This window comes from Phoenix dactylifera, chromosome 2 (assembly GCF_009389715.1).
Source record: "Phoenix dactylifera cultivar Barhee BC4 chromosome 2, palm_55x_up_171113_PBpolish2nd_filt_p, whole genome shotgun sequence".
Classification (NCBI taxonomy): Eukaryota; Viridiplantae; Streptophyta; class Magnoliopsida; order Arecales; family Arecaceae; genus Phoenix; species Phoenix dactylifera.
Window position 1 is genome coordinate 2,492,610 of NC_052393.1, and position 19,339 is coordinate 2,511,948.

General features: G+C 37.9%; 1 protein-coding gene across 2 annotated transcripts; it reads left to right on the forward strand.

The window, feature by feature from the left end:
* Window positions 1-1,210: 1,210 nt before the first annotated feature.
* Window positions 1,211-19,034, forward strand: LOC103715421 (pre-mRNA-processing factor 19-like). 2 transcript variants are annotated; one of them, XM_008803029.4, is made up of 18 exons: window positions 1,211-1,364; window positions 1,473-1,558; window positions 1,704-1,775; window positions 2,936-2,998; window positions 8,544-8,630; window positions 8,891-9,035; window positions 9,127-9,245; window positions 9,621-9,737; window positions 10,987-11,082; window positions 11,193-11,252; window positions 15,557-15,631; window positions 16,933-17,037; window positions 17,129-17,245; window positions 17,360-17,437; window positions 17,517-17,613; window positions 18,214-18,265; window positions 18,447-18,517; window positions 18,630-19,034. In XM_008803029.4, exons 1-18 carry the CDS (start codon window positions 1,352-1,354, stop codon window positions 18,755-18,757), a joined length of 1,581 nt encoding a protein of 526 aa, XP_008801251.1. In that variant the 5' UTR covers window positions 1,211-1,351; the 3' UTR covers window positions 18,758-19,034. The 2 variants fall into 2 exon arrangements, with proteins under 2 accessions (XP_008801251.1, XP_038973040.1); XM_039117112.1 differs by having other exon boundaries at window positions 9,133-9,245.
* The last annotated feature ends 305 nt before the right edge of the window (window positions 19,035-19,339 follow it).

Genomic DNA, 19,339 nt, shown 5'->3' on the forward strand with positions numbered 1-19,339 from the left:
TATGTATGTGTGTGTGTATATATGTATGTATGTGTTGTGGTTCAAATTTGGCCTGCGGGTGACCATGCTACAGGAGTCGAGGAAGCCGCCAGAATATGGAAGAAGAGGATGAGAGCCACCTCCCCCGGTCGGCGGTGAACCTGCACAAAGCCTCACCGGTGTTTTCAGTGAGGGCCTTCCGACGATCAAGTTAGTGTGGAACTCAGTTGGTCCAGCTAAAAGTCCCTTAGGTGTTACCTGACGGGGCTATTTATAGTCCCGGTAGGGGTGCTTAGATAGTAGAGGTATGGCCCGTTCCCATCATGAGTGGGGATAGCGTGCAACCAGAGCTTGCTTGTGGCGCATGGTGTGGTTCGTCCCTATGAGGAGTAAGGCGTCGACAGTCGTAGCAGGGTATGGCTGGAGTAGTACGGTGCTATCCTCGACTGTCGTGGGCTAGCAAGCGAAGTATGACGTGGTGGCATCGCAATGTACGACTATATAGGAGGGCGTGAGCACGCACATAGGTGTGGCCGTTGGCAAAGCCGAGCTCGTCAAGAGGTCGCATCACGCATTTGGCGAGATCGGCTTGACAGGTGTGGAGACTAGCTTGGCATCTCGGGTTTCGAGGTGTGCTCGATAGGGCGCCCCGAGCTTAAGGGTTGGGGCGTATTATTGGAAAGGGCACCCTGAGCTCGATCGGGATGAGTCGGCGAATATAGGAGGTGCCTCGAGCTTAGTCGGGGCGAGTCGACGAATACAAGAGGCGCCCCGAGCTTGGTTGGCGAATACAGGAGGCGCCCCGAGCTTGGTCGGGGCGTCCCGAGGGTTACTGTGGGCCGCGACAATGGAGAAATTTGGCCGGGGTCAACTGTACCTTCGGCAGAGTCTGGGCTTGGATTGGCTCTTGGCGGGGGCCGATATTCAGGGGGTCCATTTGGCCGAAATTGAGTGGTCCCTTCGTTGTGAGCAGGACGATCCATTTTGCCCCTTATCAGTATGTACGTGGTGTATGTTTTTGTGTATGTATTTATGCTTTCCCCCCCTCCTTGGTAACTTAATTTGCCAGCAGTACTATGTTAGTAGGATTTTTTATTTGTAAGCTTGAAATCCTTGCAAAGCCACCGTCGAATCCAAATGAAACAGCGACTCCATGTGAAAATTACATTTACAGCCGGGTTTGCATCAGAATTCGGAACCCAGGCCAACGAAACCCGGAGCTCCGTTTTATAATAAATCAAACCCTACACCTCCCACTTCTTGCGCCTCTCCCTCTCCCCTCCCCGGCGCTCCCAAAACCCTACCGTCCTCCTCCTCCTCCTCCTCCTCCTAACGGGCCCCGGCGAAGCCGAAACCCTAGCTCGGCGCCGCCATGATCTGTGCGAGTACGCTCTCATCCCCCCCAGTCTCTCCGCCACCCAAAACCCTAGCGTTTATTCGTCTTGCTTCCTCCCATTTTTCTCGTGAACTGACCCTTCTTCTCTCTTCTGCAGTCTCCGGAGAAGTGCCGGAGGAACCGGTGCTATCGAAGAAATCCGGGCTTCTGTTCGAGCGCCGGCTGATCGAGCGCTACATTGCGGTAATAGTTTCGATCTTGAATCTGATGCCTTTCTTGGTTCTATATTTTTTTTCCTTTCTAGGTATTTTGGTTTGATTTTAGTCTAATTGATGCGATTTGTTTCTTTTTATCCTTTTGGAATTGTTGTTTGGTAATTTTTGTTTAGGATTATGGGAAGTGCCCTGTTACAAAGGAGGAGCTCACGATGGATGATATCTTGCCCGTGAAGACGAACAAGGTTAATCTCGTTATCGATGCTTCTTAATTTAGTCACTATCAGCGCGCTTAAAAGAAGAAAAAACAAAAAGACTAAAACCTTGGGTATTATTAGGCGTTCCCTTGGGTAAAAGGCTACATGCAAAACGGTTAATTGGCTCTGACCATCGTTCTACCTCCATTCTAACAAACACGGTTACCATCTTTTCTTTATGTGGATTTGTCTGGATAACCGGTTTTTCACCATCTTGGTGGCAGTTTTAAAAGATTGTGATTTTGAAAGACTTATTTGTAACCCAACTGTAGGTTTCCGTCAATGGAACCCCTAAATTATAGAGACATTACATTACTTTGCATGTTTTCTTGCATCACCATAACAGATGATTGGGTTCAAAACAAACTTACACTTTCCAATAGTCTATCCATTTTCTTTGTTATTGATGCTGTCATGTAATATAGTTTTTGTTTGGGTGTCAGTGAATTGAAGTTATGTATTATTTTTTTTTTTGTAGAAGTTGGCACGTGACTGTCGATCCCAGATATGTTTGAATACTCAGATCTAGATTTGCTTACTCTTGACCTTGATTCTTTTTGATTCAAGCATGCTGTCAAATTTTGGTTTGCAAGAGAAGCCCAAACTTTCTATTAGGTTTCATTAGGAAAATGAACAGGAGTTAAGAAGGGCTGAACTTTGTTGTGCACCTCTGACAGAGATTTGTTCTTAAGCACAAACTTGCATGAGTTATGGTAAAGAAATACATATTTGGATATCAACTTTGCACCTAGCTGACCTTTCCTTTAGATCAGCCTGAATTTAGATTGATACAGGTTGTCTCAGCTGACTCTATGATTGTGTTTGGCAAGTCATGCTAAAATAAAATAGTCACATAAAGTTCTAGCATAATGTACAATGATAACGTGACAGTTAATGCATAGTAAATTGAGAAGAAAAGATTTAAGTTGGAAAATAGGAGTGGATGTTGGTATGTGTTATCATATTATAGAAGGGGACCTGTGAGACCTAGAACTGAATGCAAAAGTGTTCCGTTAATTATCCAGAATATATTCTGGTACAATAACAATGATTCGGGTGCCTAATATGCACTAACAGTGATTACTAAAGTCTTCCTCTTGCACTGCTAATACTTTAGGATGATATCATAATGTATCTTTTCTTTGCAGGTGGTGAAGCCTAGACCCTTGCAGGCTGCAAGCATCCCTGGGCTGCTTGGAATGTTCCAAAATGTAGGCGTCTTAAACTCTCTGATTTTGATATGACCAGTTCTTGTCATCATGTTTTAAAAGGATAGTATTTTTTATAAAAAAATTTTATTCCTACTAAATACTAAGAAATTCTCGCTGTGATAATTTGGAGTTTGTTGATGAATTTATTTTCTGCTTCCAAAAGAAGACTTCATATCTTAGACACAAATTTTTCTTCTTGAGCTTGAGTGTGATATTTTGATGGATTTGAATTTGTATTTGGAGTTGATGCCAATATGGCAGTTCATCAGGTCATTTAGGGAGCTTGTGTGCTACTAAATCGTGATATGTATAATTTGGCATGCTTTCTAAAATTACAAATTGTGGTTGCATAATATCAAATTTTGGTGGTATTACTGCAATTTAGATAAGCCCTAAGATCGTAAATTGAAATTTTATGATAAAATGTGGTAGTGTCTTCCAAATTTTGTTCGGAGTTCATGCCATATGGCAGTTTATTGTGTCATTAGGGTAAGCTTGGGTGTGCTTCTAAATCATGATAATTATAATTTGACATGCTTTCTAAAGTTACAAATTGCAGTTACATAATGTCAAATTCTGGTAGGATACTGTAATTTAGACAAGCCCTAAGGTCGTGATGCCATATTTCTCTATTGTTACCATCTTATGCTTTTCTGTTTTGTAATCTGCTTCTTCTTCTTCTTCTTCTTTTTCAACAACCAAACTTCTCCTAGAAGGTCACAACTCTCAAAATTCAAATTCTTTAGATGGGGAAAGAGGATTAAAATCATGATTTTAAATTTAAAGGTCTCGAAAGATAGCCCTAGAAATGATTATATCCAGAAGCAGATCTTGAAGACTGCATGTTTCATCGCGAGCCATGCAGTGGAGAACATGTTTCACTTGCTCAGCAAACCTAAGTTACTTCTCAGTGATGGATGGGAGAGCATTATCAATAGTCATGCTCTTTTTGTTAGCTAAAATTGTTTTAATTCTAGCCCTAAGCATGCAAGTAAAAAAATGCCAACATTTTAGCCTACAAGGTTACATTTAGTAGAATTGCAATTTTTAACAGATGTACTAAAATCATTTGAACATTTAGATGCCTGAGTTGTTTGTGTTTTCCTTCACAGTTAAAGTAAAAAAAAGGCCCATCGATTTATACCTCAATCTTATTTATTTATTTTACTTAAACATATATAAAATGATAAAGGCATATTCACCCTAGAAGTTATTTATTCCGATGATTTGATCTGGATGTCGGGCTTTCTGTAACATACTCTAAATACATTGTTTAAGTTTATCCACATGGATGTGTCACATCACTTATTCAATGATATAGATATTGAACTATGTAATGCCCTTACAGCATATGGAACGCAAATAAGATGCAATCAATGAGGTTTTGGTCATTCCACTAGATATAGGAAGGTGTAATGGAGCAATGCATGTAAAAGTTAAATTATACTGGTTTACCCAGAAAAAGAGGTTAAATTGTGCTATAACAGATAGTATGAACCTTTTTTTTAATGTTTCTGGTGTTAATTAAGCATTACAATCATTAATTTATGCCATCTTTCTGGAAAAGCAAATAATATAACATTAAATTTGAGTAAGAGGTAAAGTTTGGAGAGGAATACTTTTCCCATCAACAATGCATGAAACACTGAAACACAACAAATTACAGTGTTGCTCTTTTGGAAGACATTGCTATCTGAATTCTAATCAATCAAGAAGCAGTATTATTTTTGCATGTTACTGAGATTTCAATTTGGAAGTAATGATTAACATAGGAGAAACCTATAATGTTCAAGGTCCAATGAGCCATCTTTTAGAGAATGACTAGGCGCGTTGTGTCATGCACAATCTACATCAATCACATCTTCATTCTGCTAATTAATTTGCAGTGAAATAGTAGGTGACTATTGAATTTATAAATTAAGCTGCATAGAGAGAGCATTTCTCCACTTCAATCCCTTTATTTGCTATTATGGTGATTATCAAAAGCTCAGTGCTTCAAGTAAATGCCTTGATTAAGTCAAACCGGTTGATGCCACTTCTTCATCTGGTTACTGCATCTTTTGTGCTTGAAGGATTGAAATAAGGAACTAGCATCCAAAGCCCATTTAGCCTCTAAATCCAGTCTTAGTAGTTGGAACATCCATTTATTTTCTTGGCCATGCAAGCAGGGTCAAGAGCTGTGTTCCTTCCCTACAAAGTTATTATTTAACATGGCTCCACACCTCCCCACCATTTGCTTCACACCAGAATTCTCTTGCCAAAGGCACCTAAGATAATGATGCCACCATCTACCAATCTGCAATATCATATAATTCTGCCTACCTGTAGTAAACCTTAACACATGCTCAAAACAGGCTCCAAAAATAGTAAAGGTTTCAAACTTTCTATACCCATCCAAAAATTCATACCGAGATAATACCAATTTATAGTAGCGACTCTTCTAAAATCTTACCTCATCATCATCTATTCTTCTAATTATTTACCTAGCAAAAGTCTTGTTCTTATTCTTTGAATTCCAAACACCATTCCAAGTACCAATCCCTCTTTCTTTCTATTGTGACTTTATTCCGTTAATCCATGGAAATTACTATATATCCGCTCTAGCTTGAAATTAATGGTTTTCATGGTTATGAACAGAAAGAAAGTACAATTTTGGAGAATCAAGAAAATGGTTACTCTTATCTTACTTTTAGAAGAGGGCAGTGGACTCTTACACCCTGCTAGTTTTTTCTTTTATCAAAATGCTCCAAGATGGGATCCCGATGCACCTGTGGCTTCTGTAACATCAACAAGAAAACCAAATAATTAGAAGGTGATGTACTATTCACATCTGCAAATTTACTCCAATAGCCATATGACTCTTGCCTGCACTAAGCCCAAGCCAGGTGCTTTTGTTAAGGTTGATTCTAAGATTAGGTCACAGATTCAAAATAAAATAGGTTGCGGTTATATCTTAGTGGATTGGTAAAGATGACATCTCAAAAAATAAGTTAAGAGTTGGCGTAGAGTACTGTCTGACCTAAAAAACTTTACTCAAGGTTGAGTAAAACAGAAGTAGGATCCTTTTGCTTCATACTCTCCGAGTTCTTAAGGATGCCTTTCTAGAAAACTACATAAAACTAATTCTGAGATATTTATCAGTTATATTTTGATCTTTTTTGGGAGGTTTTACATTTTGGTGGCCATTGAAGATCTCCCTTTGTACTGGCCTCTAAGATGCTTCATTTTTTCCCTTATTCCCTTTAATCCTTTTCATATGAAGTCAACTTTAGGAAATAATTGGGGATTATGGAATCAATAGCAATTACATAAAGTGGATGTAGCTGGCATTAGGAAATTTAGAAGCTGAGAAATTAACAATTATTATTTTTTGAAAGTTTGGTTGCATGGGCTAGTTGGGACCTGGGTGTGGTTAATGTCAGGAGCAAGATTTGAAGTCCTCCTCCTCGTCTGCCTCCTTTGTTAAAGTATGTTTTGGCTTCTCCTGGAATTACACTATTTGTCTTGTAACTAGGCATTGAATAAAACTTATCAAAGTTGGCAGAAAACAATTCAAGCTAACTCTGGAAAACAAAGGCTCGTTTCACTCGAATTTAAAGGCTGAATTATCATCCCAAAAAAATGTGTGATCTCTATCAGCATACGAATGTTAGCCATTTTCATGTGCAGCGGTTGCCTTGCAAGCATTGTGCATATATGCGTTCACAATGAAACCATTCTAAACATATGAAGCTCATCTTGCCTCATGTAGATCAATGCTTACGTGAGTGCAGGCTGCTATTGTGGTTATACAGCATTTGTAGGTAGGATGTGCTTGTCTTATTTTGACATTTCCATATATTTTTCTTTTTTTTTTTTGAATTTACAAATAGAAAGTAAAGAGTTATTTCTGCTATAACCATGACATGGGGTGCTAATGCTTTTAGGCTGTATTTTGTGTAACAAGTCAATCTAGAGGAAAAAGGTTATTCCTCCTAACCCTCTTTACTTCAGAATTAACTATTCCAAGCTGTAGCGTGGAATAATTTACTCCAAGTTAAGTGGAAAAGTAGCTGTCAAGTTTTTAAATTATCTATTTTGTCCTCAATAAATTGGTAGCTGTTCTAGCGTTTTGTGGGTTAAAGTGGAATAGAAGGGTTAAAGAAGCCTTTCCACCTTTTGTTCCATTTAACCTCTCTTTAGGCAACAACAAAATGCAGACTTAAGGAATACATCTTTGGTTAATGAATGTTTTGCCACATAATAGCTCATATAGCTTTTTGCAACCTCCCTATGCAGCATGGTTTTATGTGATAAGTTCAATGGCTCATTGAGGATGAGAGACTGAAGCAGATTTTATTTTATTTTATTTTATTTTATTTTTTACAACCTTAAACAAGATGAGCATATTGCATCTCCATGTGAGTAATGCTAAATGGTGGAATAAGCCAACAATGTTCTCAACTGACTTTTGGCCTTAAACCATAGCTAGTCTTATCACAAAATGAGAACAACATCCTGTGCTATTCATATTTATATATAATTAAAACCGGGTCTATGATCAATAGATTCAATACCAACCGAGAAACTGCAAGTTAGTGTTCTTTAGACCAAGAAGGTTTGGAATTCATGATTTTGTTTGGATGCATAGACTTTGGAAGATATTATTAAGGAGTGTGACCCTACTGAAAGGAATCGGAACATTACAAGCAACAGCAAGGCTCCAATATGGAGACATTGAATCTTATTTTTGGTCTCATAGTAACTTGATATGGAATTTATTATGCCATTATCTTTCCACCTTATAATGTGGAAGACTGGACACCTACTCAAAAGAGCATTGTGATTAACATACAGAGGTATGTGTAAACCATGATATGGTGGGATATTTGATATTTGCATGAGAGATCACTTAAATTTTGACAATTTCTGGCTGGATGTAAATAGTATGCCACACTATATGATTTGGAATATTGGCCTTTTGGGTTGAGGGATTTAAAAGGCAACCTTCTTATGTAGTTGAGCACATAGTTTCTCATAATGCGGTTCTACTTTTTTATTTCTTCCTTCTTTCTAATTTCTGCTTTTTCTTCCACAAGGACAATGTATTTACCACTTTTGATGTGATAACATATTATTAATTGAAAAATGGCTTTCCAAGAAGAATGAAGAGGATATGATCTTCAACCTAGCTTGAGTTTAGAATGTATTTTTTCTGTATGCTCCAATGGCAATTGAAACATGGAAGATCACTAATGAATTTTTTTCCTGATATTCTGGAACCTGAAAGATCAAGGACAATTCTGCCTTTTAATTTTTCTGAAAGCTTGCTTTAGATATTGAAACTACTGATCAGGTAATCATGTTCGGTAAGTGTTATGGCTGTGATAATCCATATTGTTTGTTCACCATAATATCTGTATCTTTGGATCTTCATTTTGCTTATGTAAGGTTATATGCTTTTAAACAATTTTAACTTTTGGTCTGCTGATGCTAATTTAGCTACCAGTTGTCTAGATTTAACTCTATAATTTTCTCAACCCTTATTTCCATCTATGGATGGCAGGAGTGGGATGCTTTGATGCTCTCCAATTTTGCTCTGGAACAGCAGTTGCATACAGCAAGGCAAGAGCTAAGTCATGCCCTATACCAGGTATTAATTAATTGCATTATTTTGTTTTTGTGATTAGCGGCATATTCTGGCACTGAATATAGCCCTTCTATGTTCTATTCTGCTTGGTAGCAGTTGATGTTAGAGGCAAATGACATTTAGTTTTGCCTTTATCTTTGATATAGTATATCTACTTTAGTTTGAAGTCTTTTTTGTGTTCTCTAGTTTGGTCTGTGCAATCTTTAAGAAATCTTTTATTATCATGAGTCACTTCAATTTCTTCCTTTGCATTTATTTTCCAGCACGATGCTGCATGCCGTGTTATAGCAAGACTAAAGAAGGAAAGGGATGAGGCCAGAATTCTCTTGGCTCAGGCTGAAAGACAGATTCCGTCATCTATAGCATCTGCTGCTAATGCAAACAATATTGTCAGCAATGGGAAAAGAGGTTTCTGTTATTTGCTGTGTTGTAATTGAGCTTTGGTGGTACAGCAGGAATTGGTTCCATATCTTAAGAATTTGCTTTATTGTACTTGTAGCTGCAGAAGAGGAGTTAGGCCCTGATGGGAAGAGAATTCGTCCAGGTATAAATCCTGCTATGATTGCAGAACTTACAGAGTGTAATGCTATGCTTTCAGGACAGCGGAAGAAGCGGCAGGTAGTTATTCTTTTGCTATGCAACTCTAGCAGCTCTCTTTTTCATCATTATTAGCCAACATTATGGCATCTTGATTTGTAGAAGAAATGGCTGGAACCAAACTTTATTGATAGAAATGGAGCACAAAGATATGAGCACACACATGCACATGGATTGGGGGTGGGGGGGGGGGATCCCAAGGGAAGGAGGGAGCAAGGGAGTGGTTGTATATTAATATTGCTGGATGAGAGGGGGAGAGAGAGAGAGAGAGTGATTGTATATTAATATACTGGATGAGGGAGAGAGGGAGAGAGGGAGTTGTTGTATATCAAGGGTGTGACTTTTTACAGTTGCTTCTTAATTGCTACAATTTGATCCATATCTTGTGTTTGCTAGATTTCACCAACATTGGCACCCATTGATGCGCTGGAGAGATACACACAAATCTCTAGCCATCCCCTTCACAAGACTAACAAGCCAGGCATTGTATCTGTCGATATCCATCCTTCAAAGGTACACATTAATAATTTTCTGTTCTCTGACCTATTATCATGCTTTTGTGTGTCCTTGTGTGAACAATGTATGCATGTACTATGTTTCTGCACACACCCATGCATGGTAACAGACTTCTTGTGCATGGGGAAAGGATTGTGCATAGCCATGTGGATGAAAAGGTGAAACATTATGTGACCTGATACGGCAATTATCTGACATGAGGAAAGGGTTTTCACTTTTTGGACTTGTCCTCTAGTCTAAAAAGCTTTTTTTTTTGGGATAAGATCCACAAGTTTGCATTTGGGCTTAAAATGATCGGAGCTGTTCATGAGTAGCTCAAGCTTTGCTCAATTGCATGGATTGATCTAGCTTGTTCGGTAAGGAAATGAGCCAAGCTCAAAATCATTGAGAGCTTGACTCACAGATGACAAGCTTGTTCAGTTAACAGATGAGCGAAGCTTGAACAGATGTTGCCAAAGCTCAGCTTGGGCCCAATAGTCCTTTTATAATAATAAGCACAGGTGAGCTCCTTAGTACTTGGCTCGGCTTATGTTTTTTGCGGTGCTGCTTTGAAGTGGCCAGAGCTATTCTGCATAATCTGACAGATACTTTGTAGACAGATACCATGTTGTTTTTAGGAAGTCTTTAGAATAACGACCAGCATCACATATGTATGATAAAGCTTGGTGGTTATGTAGTTTGTTATTTCCTTTGGAAGAGAAATCATATTTTTTTGAAAATTCATGTTATTACTTTCACATTGCTAATGTTTATTGAATCTCAGAATATGCATGAATAGTGCAAGGACACGAGATGACTAGGTTTATTGTTTGTTATTTTCCTTATTATATATGTATGTGTGTGTATGCGTGTATATATGTATATATATAATGTATTAAATATACATATATATGTTTGTGTACCACTGAGAAATATAAATTGCATGCTTAAATTTTCTTTTTTAATATTTTAATTGGGCAGAAATGTATTGAGATTTTACCTATGCATATCATGCATATATGTATTGAGATGTCACCTATGCATATTATCTATATATTCCATACACAGTGTTCGGTGAACATTAAAAGAAATATGAAACTTCACAGAATAATGGTTTTTCCATTTCATTTTGTTGGATGTAAAAATTTTTGTGCATAGTTTTATGAATATAGCTGCCATTTTGAAAAAAAATATTACGTACATTTTGTGATTGGAATTTGAGAAGTCTGCATGTCTCATTTGAAGCATTTTCCTAAATGATTAACAGGATATAATTGCAACTGGAGGGATTGATACAAATGCAGTAGTTTTTGATAGGTCAGCAGGTCAGATCATATGTACACTCACTGGCCACTCAAAGAAGGTTTTTGCTTTCATCTTTCATCCTCCTGTATCTATTACAGCGATCTTTCTTTATTTTCTTCGATTTTTTTAATCCTTCTAATATCATTGGTATTTTAACTGAAATTTTAGGTTACCAGTGTGAAATTTGTACCTCGAGATGAGCTTTTTATTTCTGGATCGGGAGATAAGGTTAGTCGTCAGCTAAGCATCTTGTTGTTGTTGTTATTGTTGTTGATTACCTAAGCATCTGTTACCCTATATGTTACTGATTCGGTTTCATATTTCATTAGCTTGCTGAAGGATTCTCATTTGTTGTCTATAGGAAATTACTCTGCTTCATGGCTATTTTTGGAGAGCTTAAATATAAAATTAGTTTCTTAAATATGGGCTGCGATTCAAGGAATTTTGTCCTTCATGTTGGCGTTTATATTAATACAAACCTCAGTGACTAGCTTATTTTTTCTGCAAGTGAGATAACAAAAATAGGGGTTTTATACTAACATCTTCTTTATGAGGGAATAAGCTAAATCTCAGCATTATCACAGAATCATGATTACAGAGCTTACATGACTTCATCTTATCTATGATGAGCATTTTAAGGCAAACCTTTGGCATTTTAAGTATGCAAGCTGGTGTCATTCATGTGAAACGTCATTGATAGATTGTCACATTTTTGTATTAAATTAAATCCTCGCTTTAATGCATGATTTCAAACCTGGCTTAAACAAACTGCCAACAATGCAAAAAAATAGCAGTGTTGAAATCAATTTTATTTTAATGACTTATTTCTCCTCAAGCACTTATGCTACATTAATTTGCATTGATTAAGTTTAGTTCTTTACTTGTTACAATCAACATTGCTCCATTATATGTCTTCTCATAACTGAAAGAATTGGTTTATTGTTGATTTCCCTTCACTGTATATTCCCCTTTATCATTATATAGTCCCTTTCCTATCATTGTGTGTACCTTTCATAAATATTGCAGCAATAATGGATGGAGGGGGTGCTTTGGTTTAGGTAGGCGCATAGAGGTTAAGGTGGCCCAATAATAATAAATTCTGAAAAGTAATAAATATAAGGAGAATCCTAGAAACGTGGTTATAACCCAAGGAAAGATGTGGCAAGTCAACGAAAATATCGAGCGATATCAAAATTGATTCATAAATTGATCTCATCCTCCACATGGAAACATGATACAGAATGTCAGGTGGGTCCTCAAGAAGCTGTTTTTAGAACATTGGGCACAAACTATCATTCTAGTTTGTTCCCTCCTTCTGTTGATGGAATTGGATGGTTTATATATATATATATATATATATATATATATATATATATATATATATATATATATACACCTATGTATGTATGAATATACATACATATGTATATGCATATTAAAACATCAAGGCATTATTGTCACCATATGAAATTCATATAGCACTTTTTAGGCTGAGAATTAACATCCTGAAATTATCAACAAAATGATGGTGGGACATGTTCATCCAACAAACTAGAATGGTTATATGGCCTAGACTATGAAGCAGAAAATTGAAAAAGGATAGCAGTATTGGCAGTTTTTTTTTAAAAAAAAATCAGTGTGTATTTGTGTGCCTGAATGCATGTTCTTGTGGGTGGGCATGTTGCAATGAGGGGCTGGTAGGTGGGAATGTTGGTGATTTTCAGAGGTGATATATGTGGTCTTTCTGCTTTTGCTTGTTTGGTTGGCGGAATATATTCTTATGTATGGTGGGTGGTTCTCATAGTCGCCCTCCAACTGGTTATTGCCCCCAGCCAATTAGATGGCAAGCTCCTTTGCTTCAGAGAGGTGGCTATAGTAGGGGTATGAAACCTGACTTGGATGCCAACTTGGTTTGGTAGCTAGGTCATGGATTAGGGTTCAATTGCAATTAGCCAAACAGTGTAGAACCTTGTATTTCTCTTTTCCTCCCACAAATAGAAATCACCTTCCCCCCAAAAAATAGACCATCTTGACTTCTCACCACAAGTCTGCAGCTAGCGAACTACCCATCTAGACATCAGTGGTCAACAACCAGTGGAGCTACCTACCTACCTACCTACCTCCTTCATGCAGGTAGCTAACTAGTAGTGGACGAAGACTTAAGAGAAGAATGTGACTCTATAAGGCAACTTAAAATCATATCTACCTCCTTCCCCCAGACCAGAGATTGCCTTTCTCCAAAAAAAAATAGAGTTCGCCTCAATTTCTTGTTTTAGGTTGACAACTAGGGGGTCTACCCGCATCCTCATTGTTAATGGCTGATAGCAGTTGGTGAAGACCTAAAAAATGTCTAAGGCTGTGTGGCAGGACTATTCTTCCTATTGACCGATAACCTCTCTTTGGGTGGTCAAGATGGATAGAGGGAAGTGAGACGGGGACATAGAGGAAATTGGGCATTTCAGCCTTATCCTAGAAACAGTGACAAAAGCAGCAGCTGCGTTGGTGTTAGATAAGGGACATAGATGAGATTAAAGTGCAAATCAAAGAGAAAGGGTCAACATTTTAGGACTTAGGGATTGAACTAGAGATGTGTATCTTCCCCTTTTTTTTTCAATACTTTAACCTGTGTGGTTTAGGTGAGGGATTCAACATTGAGCGGTCTGCATGCCTAAACAAATTTGTTTGACGGTTCAAGCAGGCTTTCCCCACTTTCAATATTGGACCTAGGTGACAAGTCCGATGTCTCAACCTAGGTAGGTCAAATAACATTGGGTTGAGTCGTTTATTTTTTTTAAAGGTTGTCAAATTGCCTAGGTGAGGTCAAGTGGTGGACCCCTATATGACCTAGGCAATCACTTAGGTGCTTAAGCAGCTGCATAGGGAGGAAAGTCTTCCAAGGAAGGTTTGTCGTACCTATTTATTATCATTTTGTACTGGATGTACCGTACTGGTATTGAACCAGTATGCAGTCTCTTATCGTACCGACACTTAGTATGCCTCGCCATCTCGTACCGTACTGTATATTAACATTCTAATAGAATGGTATTGGTATGAGATCCGTACCAAGATGGCAAATTTTGCTTCCGAGCTTTTATTTGAAGTACCTTCAATCACATGTAAGAATAAGGTTGTAAATATATCATATATATATATATATATATATCCTGTTTTCACTAATATAGGTATCATAAAACCTATTTTTCACACTTAGAAAGTTCAAACAACAGAATCCATAAAAAGAGAATGGCAACAACATTGTTGCCCTTACAACAACTAACAGGTCTCAGAACATGGCCAACACCTAGCAAGAAGCAAGAGGAGGGTTGGAAGCAGTAGCAGCAGGATGGGCCACAACAAACAAACATAAAAAAGGAACAACCAGAACAAAATGGAAAAATTAGGGGAAAAGGGAAAAAATGGTGAGATGAAGAATGTGTAGGAGTAGAAGAAAATGAGAAAGAAAATTTAGAAAGAGAAGAAGATGAGGATTGATCTAAGGAAGAACAAAGGAAAAAATATACACAAACTTGGTGCTAGTGCTTGGCCACTACATCCATCATTGCAACTTGGGGCTGCTGATTGACCTATTGGTAGTTGTTGATAAGTCCACTAGTTGCTACAAGGTTGATAGTAGCCTTCACTGCCCTCTTTCATTTTTCATCTGGAGGTTTAAACAAGGAAAAAACAGGAAGAAAAAAAACCTTAAAGCAGCAAGGTTTAAGTGGTCTTGGCCTGGCGGCGTGGCCAAATTAAGCGCCTAGGCGTGCAGGTGGCCATTTTTGACAGCAATATTGTTTTTTAAAGAAAGGGAATGAGATCCACTAGCACTAAAGTTATTCAGGTCTAAATGCTTGGGGGTCACCATTCAATAATCAAAACCAGAACATCTGTTTTTTATAAGAAATGCTGTGTGACCATTGGGACCAGCCCCCGGTCACTTCTGTTGTTTAGGGAATCTTTCTTTTACATTAGTTGATTCAAGCCTTTTGCAGTCCACTTCATCCCCCATCCCCCGCCCCCTCTCTCGTGTGCCTTTCTCTGGTGTCGTCATCATCTCTCTCTTGTAGTGCTTGTCTTCAACTTTCTATTTCCTAATCAATAATGCAAACAGTTTAAGAAGGCAATAACGTTCTGTTGCATGGGCATGCTTCCAAACATATATACACATAGTGAAAGTCCTCTACACTGGTGTGGTTAATTATCTAGTTTTTGGATCCTCTATAGACTTCAAAAGCTAAATACTGGCGAAAATCCACCGCTATTTTCGTTATTGTTCGAGTATATTTCACAAACAGAATATGTGTAACTTATGCTGCACATTCCAAAATGGCCATGTTTATGGAATAATGTAACTATAAGCTGTGCTTCAGAAAGAGTAAACTGTAAAATACTATTTAAAGTTGCAAAGTTCATCATCTAGCGTGGGATATATCACAAAAAAATGGAAACATGATGTTGCATATAATTTTAGAAGATTTGTAAACACTGAAGATTGTCAGTTCTGAGTTGAACTGCTTTATATTCTGCTGCAGACTGTTCGTGTTTGGCAAGGGACTGAAGATGGGAATTATAATTGTCGACATATCTTGAAGGACCATAGTGCAGAGGTATCTCAGTTCCAGAAACTTGTTTCGTTGCAAAATATTTGGGTGTTGTATGTTCTTTTTCCTAATAAAAGTGGTGATAAATGACAATCCCGTTTCATGCAAGAAATCTTTACTTTTTAAACATGACTGGCATTTCAATAATTTGAAAAGTTCATATTAGCTAAAGTTATATAATTAAATAGGTGATTAATGGCTTGTTGCTTATCTTTGAAATTAAGATTTCTTCTATATCATCATTTTCCATCATAACTATATGCTGTTTCTGTATAGATATGAGGAATTAATCGCGTCGTTTTTGTCCTCAACGAAAAAAAAAACACTTAAATTGCAATATGGTAGTCCCTATATGTTGAGTTGTTCGTATTTTACTATGGCTATGCTAACTGTTTGGTTGAAACTGCTCTTGACATGATTCCCTATGGTCTTGTTAATATCGAATCTTCATGTGCTAACTTGCTGCAAGATTTGTGTTGAAGATAATTTGTGAGACCAAGTCTCACATGGAATATTATCTGCAATCTTTCAGAGAGGGTCACACAAAGTAGAGGCATTTTGCTTCCATTCCCTAGGCGCTAGTCACTATTTCCCCTCTATTTACTGCATTTCTTTTTCTCAAAGAAACATTTCTATTTACCATCTAAAAGTCTGAAAATGTGAAAGACCAGTTGAAACATATGTCTATGTATGTGATATTGATATACAAGTTATTTATTGCTATGCCACATAATCGGTATCGACCTCCCACCAGAAGATGTTTGTAGAAATAAGAATGAAGCAAATTTTAGGAGAAATAATTCAACGATCTGATCAATTAACTGCTGGATTAAAAATCACTTCTTACAATACCCGGCATTGACCATAATTTACAAGAACATTCTGTAGTATTAATAAGAGGAGGAAGAATTAAAGATTTACCCGGTGTGGATGTCACATTATTCAAGGAACCCTAGATACTGTTTGAGTGGAGGATCGTGAACAAGGGTGCGAAGATAGTTTGCTTAGTTTTAGAGGTATGACTATACAGAATTTGCTGAGCAATTTTTGGGCACAGCACTCATCTCATCATAAATGTTAGTCTGTTGAAAGAGAACTAGCGGAAGATAAACAATGTGCACCCTGGACTTATGCTTAGTTACCACCATAGCTGCACTATATTCTATCTCATATCCTATTCATGGAGTGTTTCAAGAATTTGTATGGTAGCTTTCTTGATGTTTTTGTTTCTGCATGTTACTTGGTGAAGCTATTTTAGTTACACTTCGTACCACTGATTTTAATTTATAAATTGACTTTTCAACCAGGTACAAGCAGTCACAGTCCATGCAACTCATAAGTACTTTGTGACTGCTGCTTTGGACAACACTTGGTGTTTCTATGATCTTGCTACTGGATCATGCCTCTCTCAGGTTCTCTCTCTCTGTGTGTTCTCTCTCTTCATGCATGTAAACAATCTTGCAAACACCCCAAGGATAACTAATTGATAAGATGCATATGCAGGTGGGTGAAGCTTCGGGAGAAGAGGGCTACACTTCAGCTGCCTTTCACCCTGATGGTCTAATCCTTGGAACAGGAACTTCTGAAGCTCTTGTTAGAATTTGGGATGTAAAATCTCAGGTAGAAGCGTACAGCATTTGCAGTCACAATATTTTGTTGGCTGATGTTGTTCCTATTCTTGAAAATTTTTAAGCAGTCCTTGCCTTATGTTAATGGAAACATGGTTATTTGCAGTCAAATGTTGCAAAATTTGATGGGCATGTTGGAGCAGTCACTGCCTTGTCGTTTTCTGAAAATGGCTATTTCCTTGCGGTGTGTGTTCTTTTGCATATGCTGAAACATCAATGGACAACTTATTCACCTTGTTCTTATGTGTTGTGTCATTGAGTAGACTGCAGCTCTTGATGGTGTTAAGCTGTGGGATCTTCGGAAGCTGAGGAATTTCAGATCCTTTACTCCCTATGACTCGGATACTCCGACAAACTCTGGTAACAAAAAAAAAAAAAAAAACTCTGATATGGTCATGAAAATCCCTCACATGCCTCATCTTGTTATTTATAGTTGTCCTAAAATTTAATGGAAACTCATTCTTTTGATTGCTTCATTTTCACACAATAAACCATGGATTATCTTGACGTCACAATAACGTGACTGTTATGGATAGGCCCAGATCATTTTCCCTCTACAATCATGCTCACGTATGAGGTCTTTAATTATCTTCGCTTCACCTAATAAACTTCTAGCATACTTATAGTTAACTAGATGGTTCATGTCCTGTTACTCCATAACTGAAACTTTTGTATAAATTTATCTGCACTGACCATGCTTGCTTCTTGTAAGATCTGCTTGAAAGTTCTAATTCCAATAAGCTAGAGTAAAGTTCATTTTGGAGCTGTCTTCGATTTATGAAATATGCACTATTGTTGAGCTAGAAATTTTACAAAATTATTGTAATGGTATTCTAAATTTCTGGAGTTCATATTCCTGTCTTAGTAGTATGTGGAACTCTTGTCTATATGTTAGTTCTTCCCGGGCTAATTAGTTTAAGCATTTTTACTAATGCATAGAAAGTATGCTGTTATTTGCAGTGGAATTCGACTATAGTGGAAACTATCTTGCAATTGCGGGTTCGGATGCAAGGTATATGCTTCTCAGGAAAATTCCTTTGCAGAATAATTTGTCTCAGAATTATGTTACATTTAAGGGATGATGATCAGATGCTTCCACAACATGGGAGTCTGGGGCACGCTTGCCAAAAAGCCTTTTCTATCCAATTCTTTCTGGTGATTGATCAGGTTTATTTTCAAATGGATTGGTGCAGGGTCTACCAAGTTGCCAGTGTAAAGATGGAATGGAATCAGATTAAGACACTCGCTGATTTATCAGGCACAGGTCTAGATACGTTATACGCTTTTTATTATCATAAATTTTGCCAATCATTTTAACAATCGATATATATTGTTTTGCTCGGTCTCACGTTTTATCGGCTGTCTTCCATGGCCAGGAAAAGTGACATGCGTTAAGTTTGGAGCGGATGCAAAATACATGGCTGTTGGTTCTATGGACCGTAATCTCCGAATCTTTGGGCTCCCAGGGGATGGCCCAGAGGAACCCAGATCACCAGATCACTGATTTCAAACTTACAGAGAAGCCAGAGTCAAGATTCTTTGCGTTATCACTTAATCCTTTGCTGCTCATGGGGACGCTGCACGCCCCTGGGCTCGAGATCAGCAGTTAACCGTTGGATGCCCCCCTTGTATTTTAAGTGCAACCAAGATCCTGGATGGAAGCCCTGAATATGGCATTTTATTTTGATGATGTCCCGTAAAACATGTTGTATTCGTAGTTTTGAGTCACCGGTGAAAAAGCGCATAAACTTATTCTATCTGTGATTCTTGACATTGTTGCTTGTCCGATTGTCTTGATTGCTTGGGAACAATCTATATTCTAGTTTCATTTATGAAAGGCCTTCAAAAAAGGTTCGTAGAAAGGGGAAAGGTACAAATGCTTGATGCAACCGGATGTCCTGTATTTGTGCCGTCGTCCGACAGGGAAGCATGCAACCATGATAAAATAGTGGTGCGGGTGGGTTACTGGGGCAACCGACAAGCCATGTGAAAATGTATCGTCGACAGGCATTGATGGCTTTCAGGTATTTGAATTGTCGATCGTGACTGCGAAGCATGTTAAAGTGGTGCGAACTGGTGATTGTGG

What these genes read in the sequence shown, in the direction of transcription:
- LOC103715421 (XM_008803029.4), top strand. An exon ending in TAAGTCATGCCCTATACCAG is followed by an intron (nt 8,631 to 8,890) that starts GTATTAATTAAT and finishes TTTATTTTCCAG; the next exon opens with CACGATGCTGCATGCCGTGT. An exon ending in TGTCAGCAATGGGAAAAGAG is followed by an intron (nt 9,036 to 9,126) that starts GTTTCTGTTATT and finishes TTGTACTTGTAG; the next exon opens with CTGCAGAAGAGGAGTTAGGC.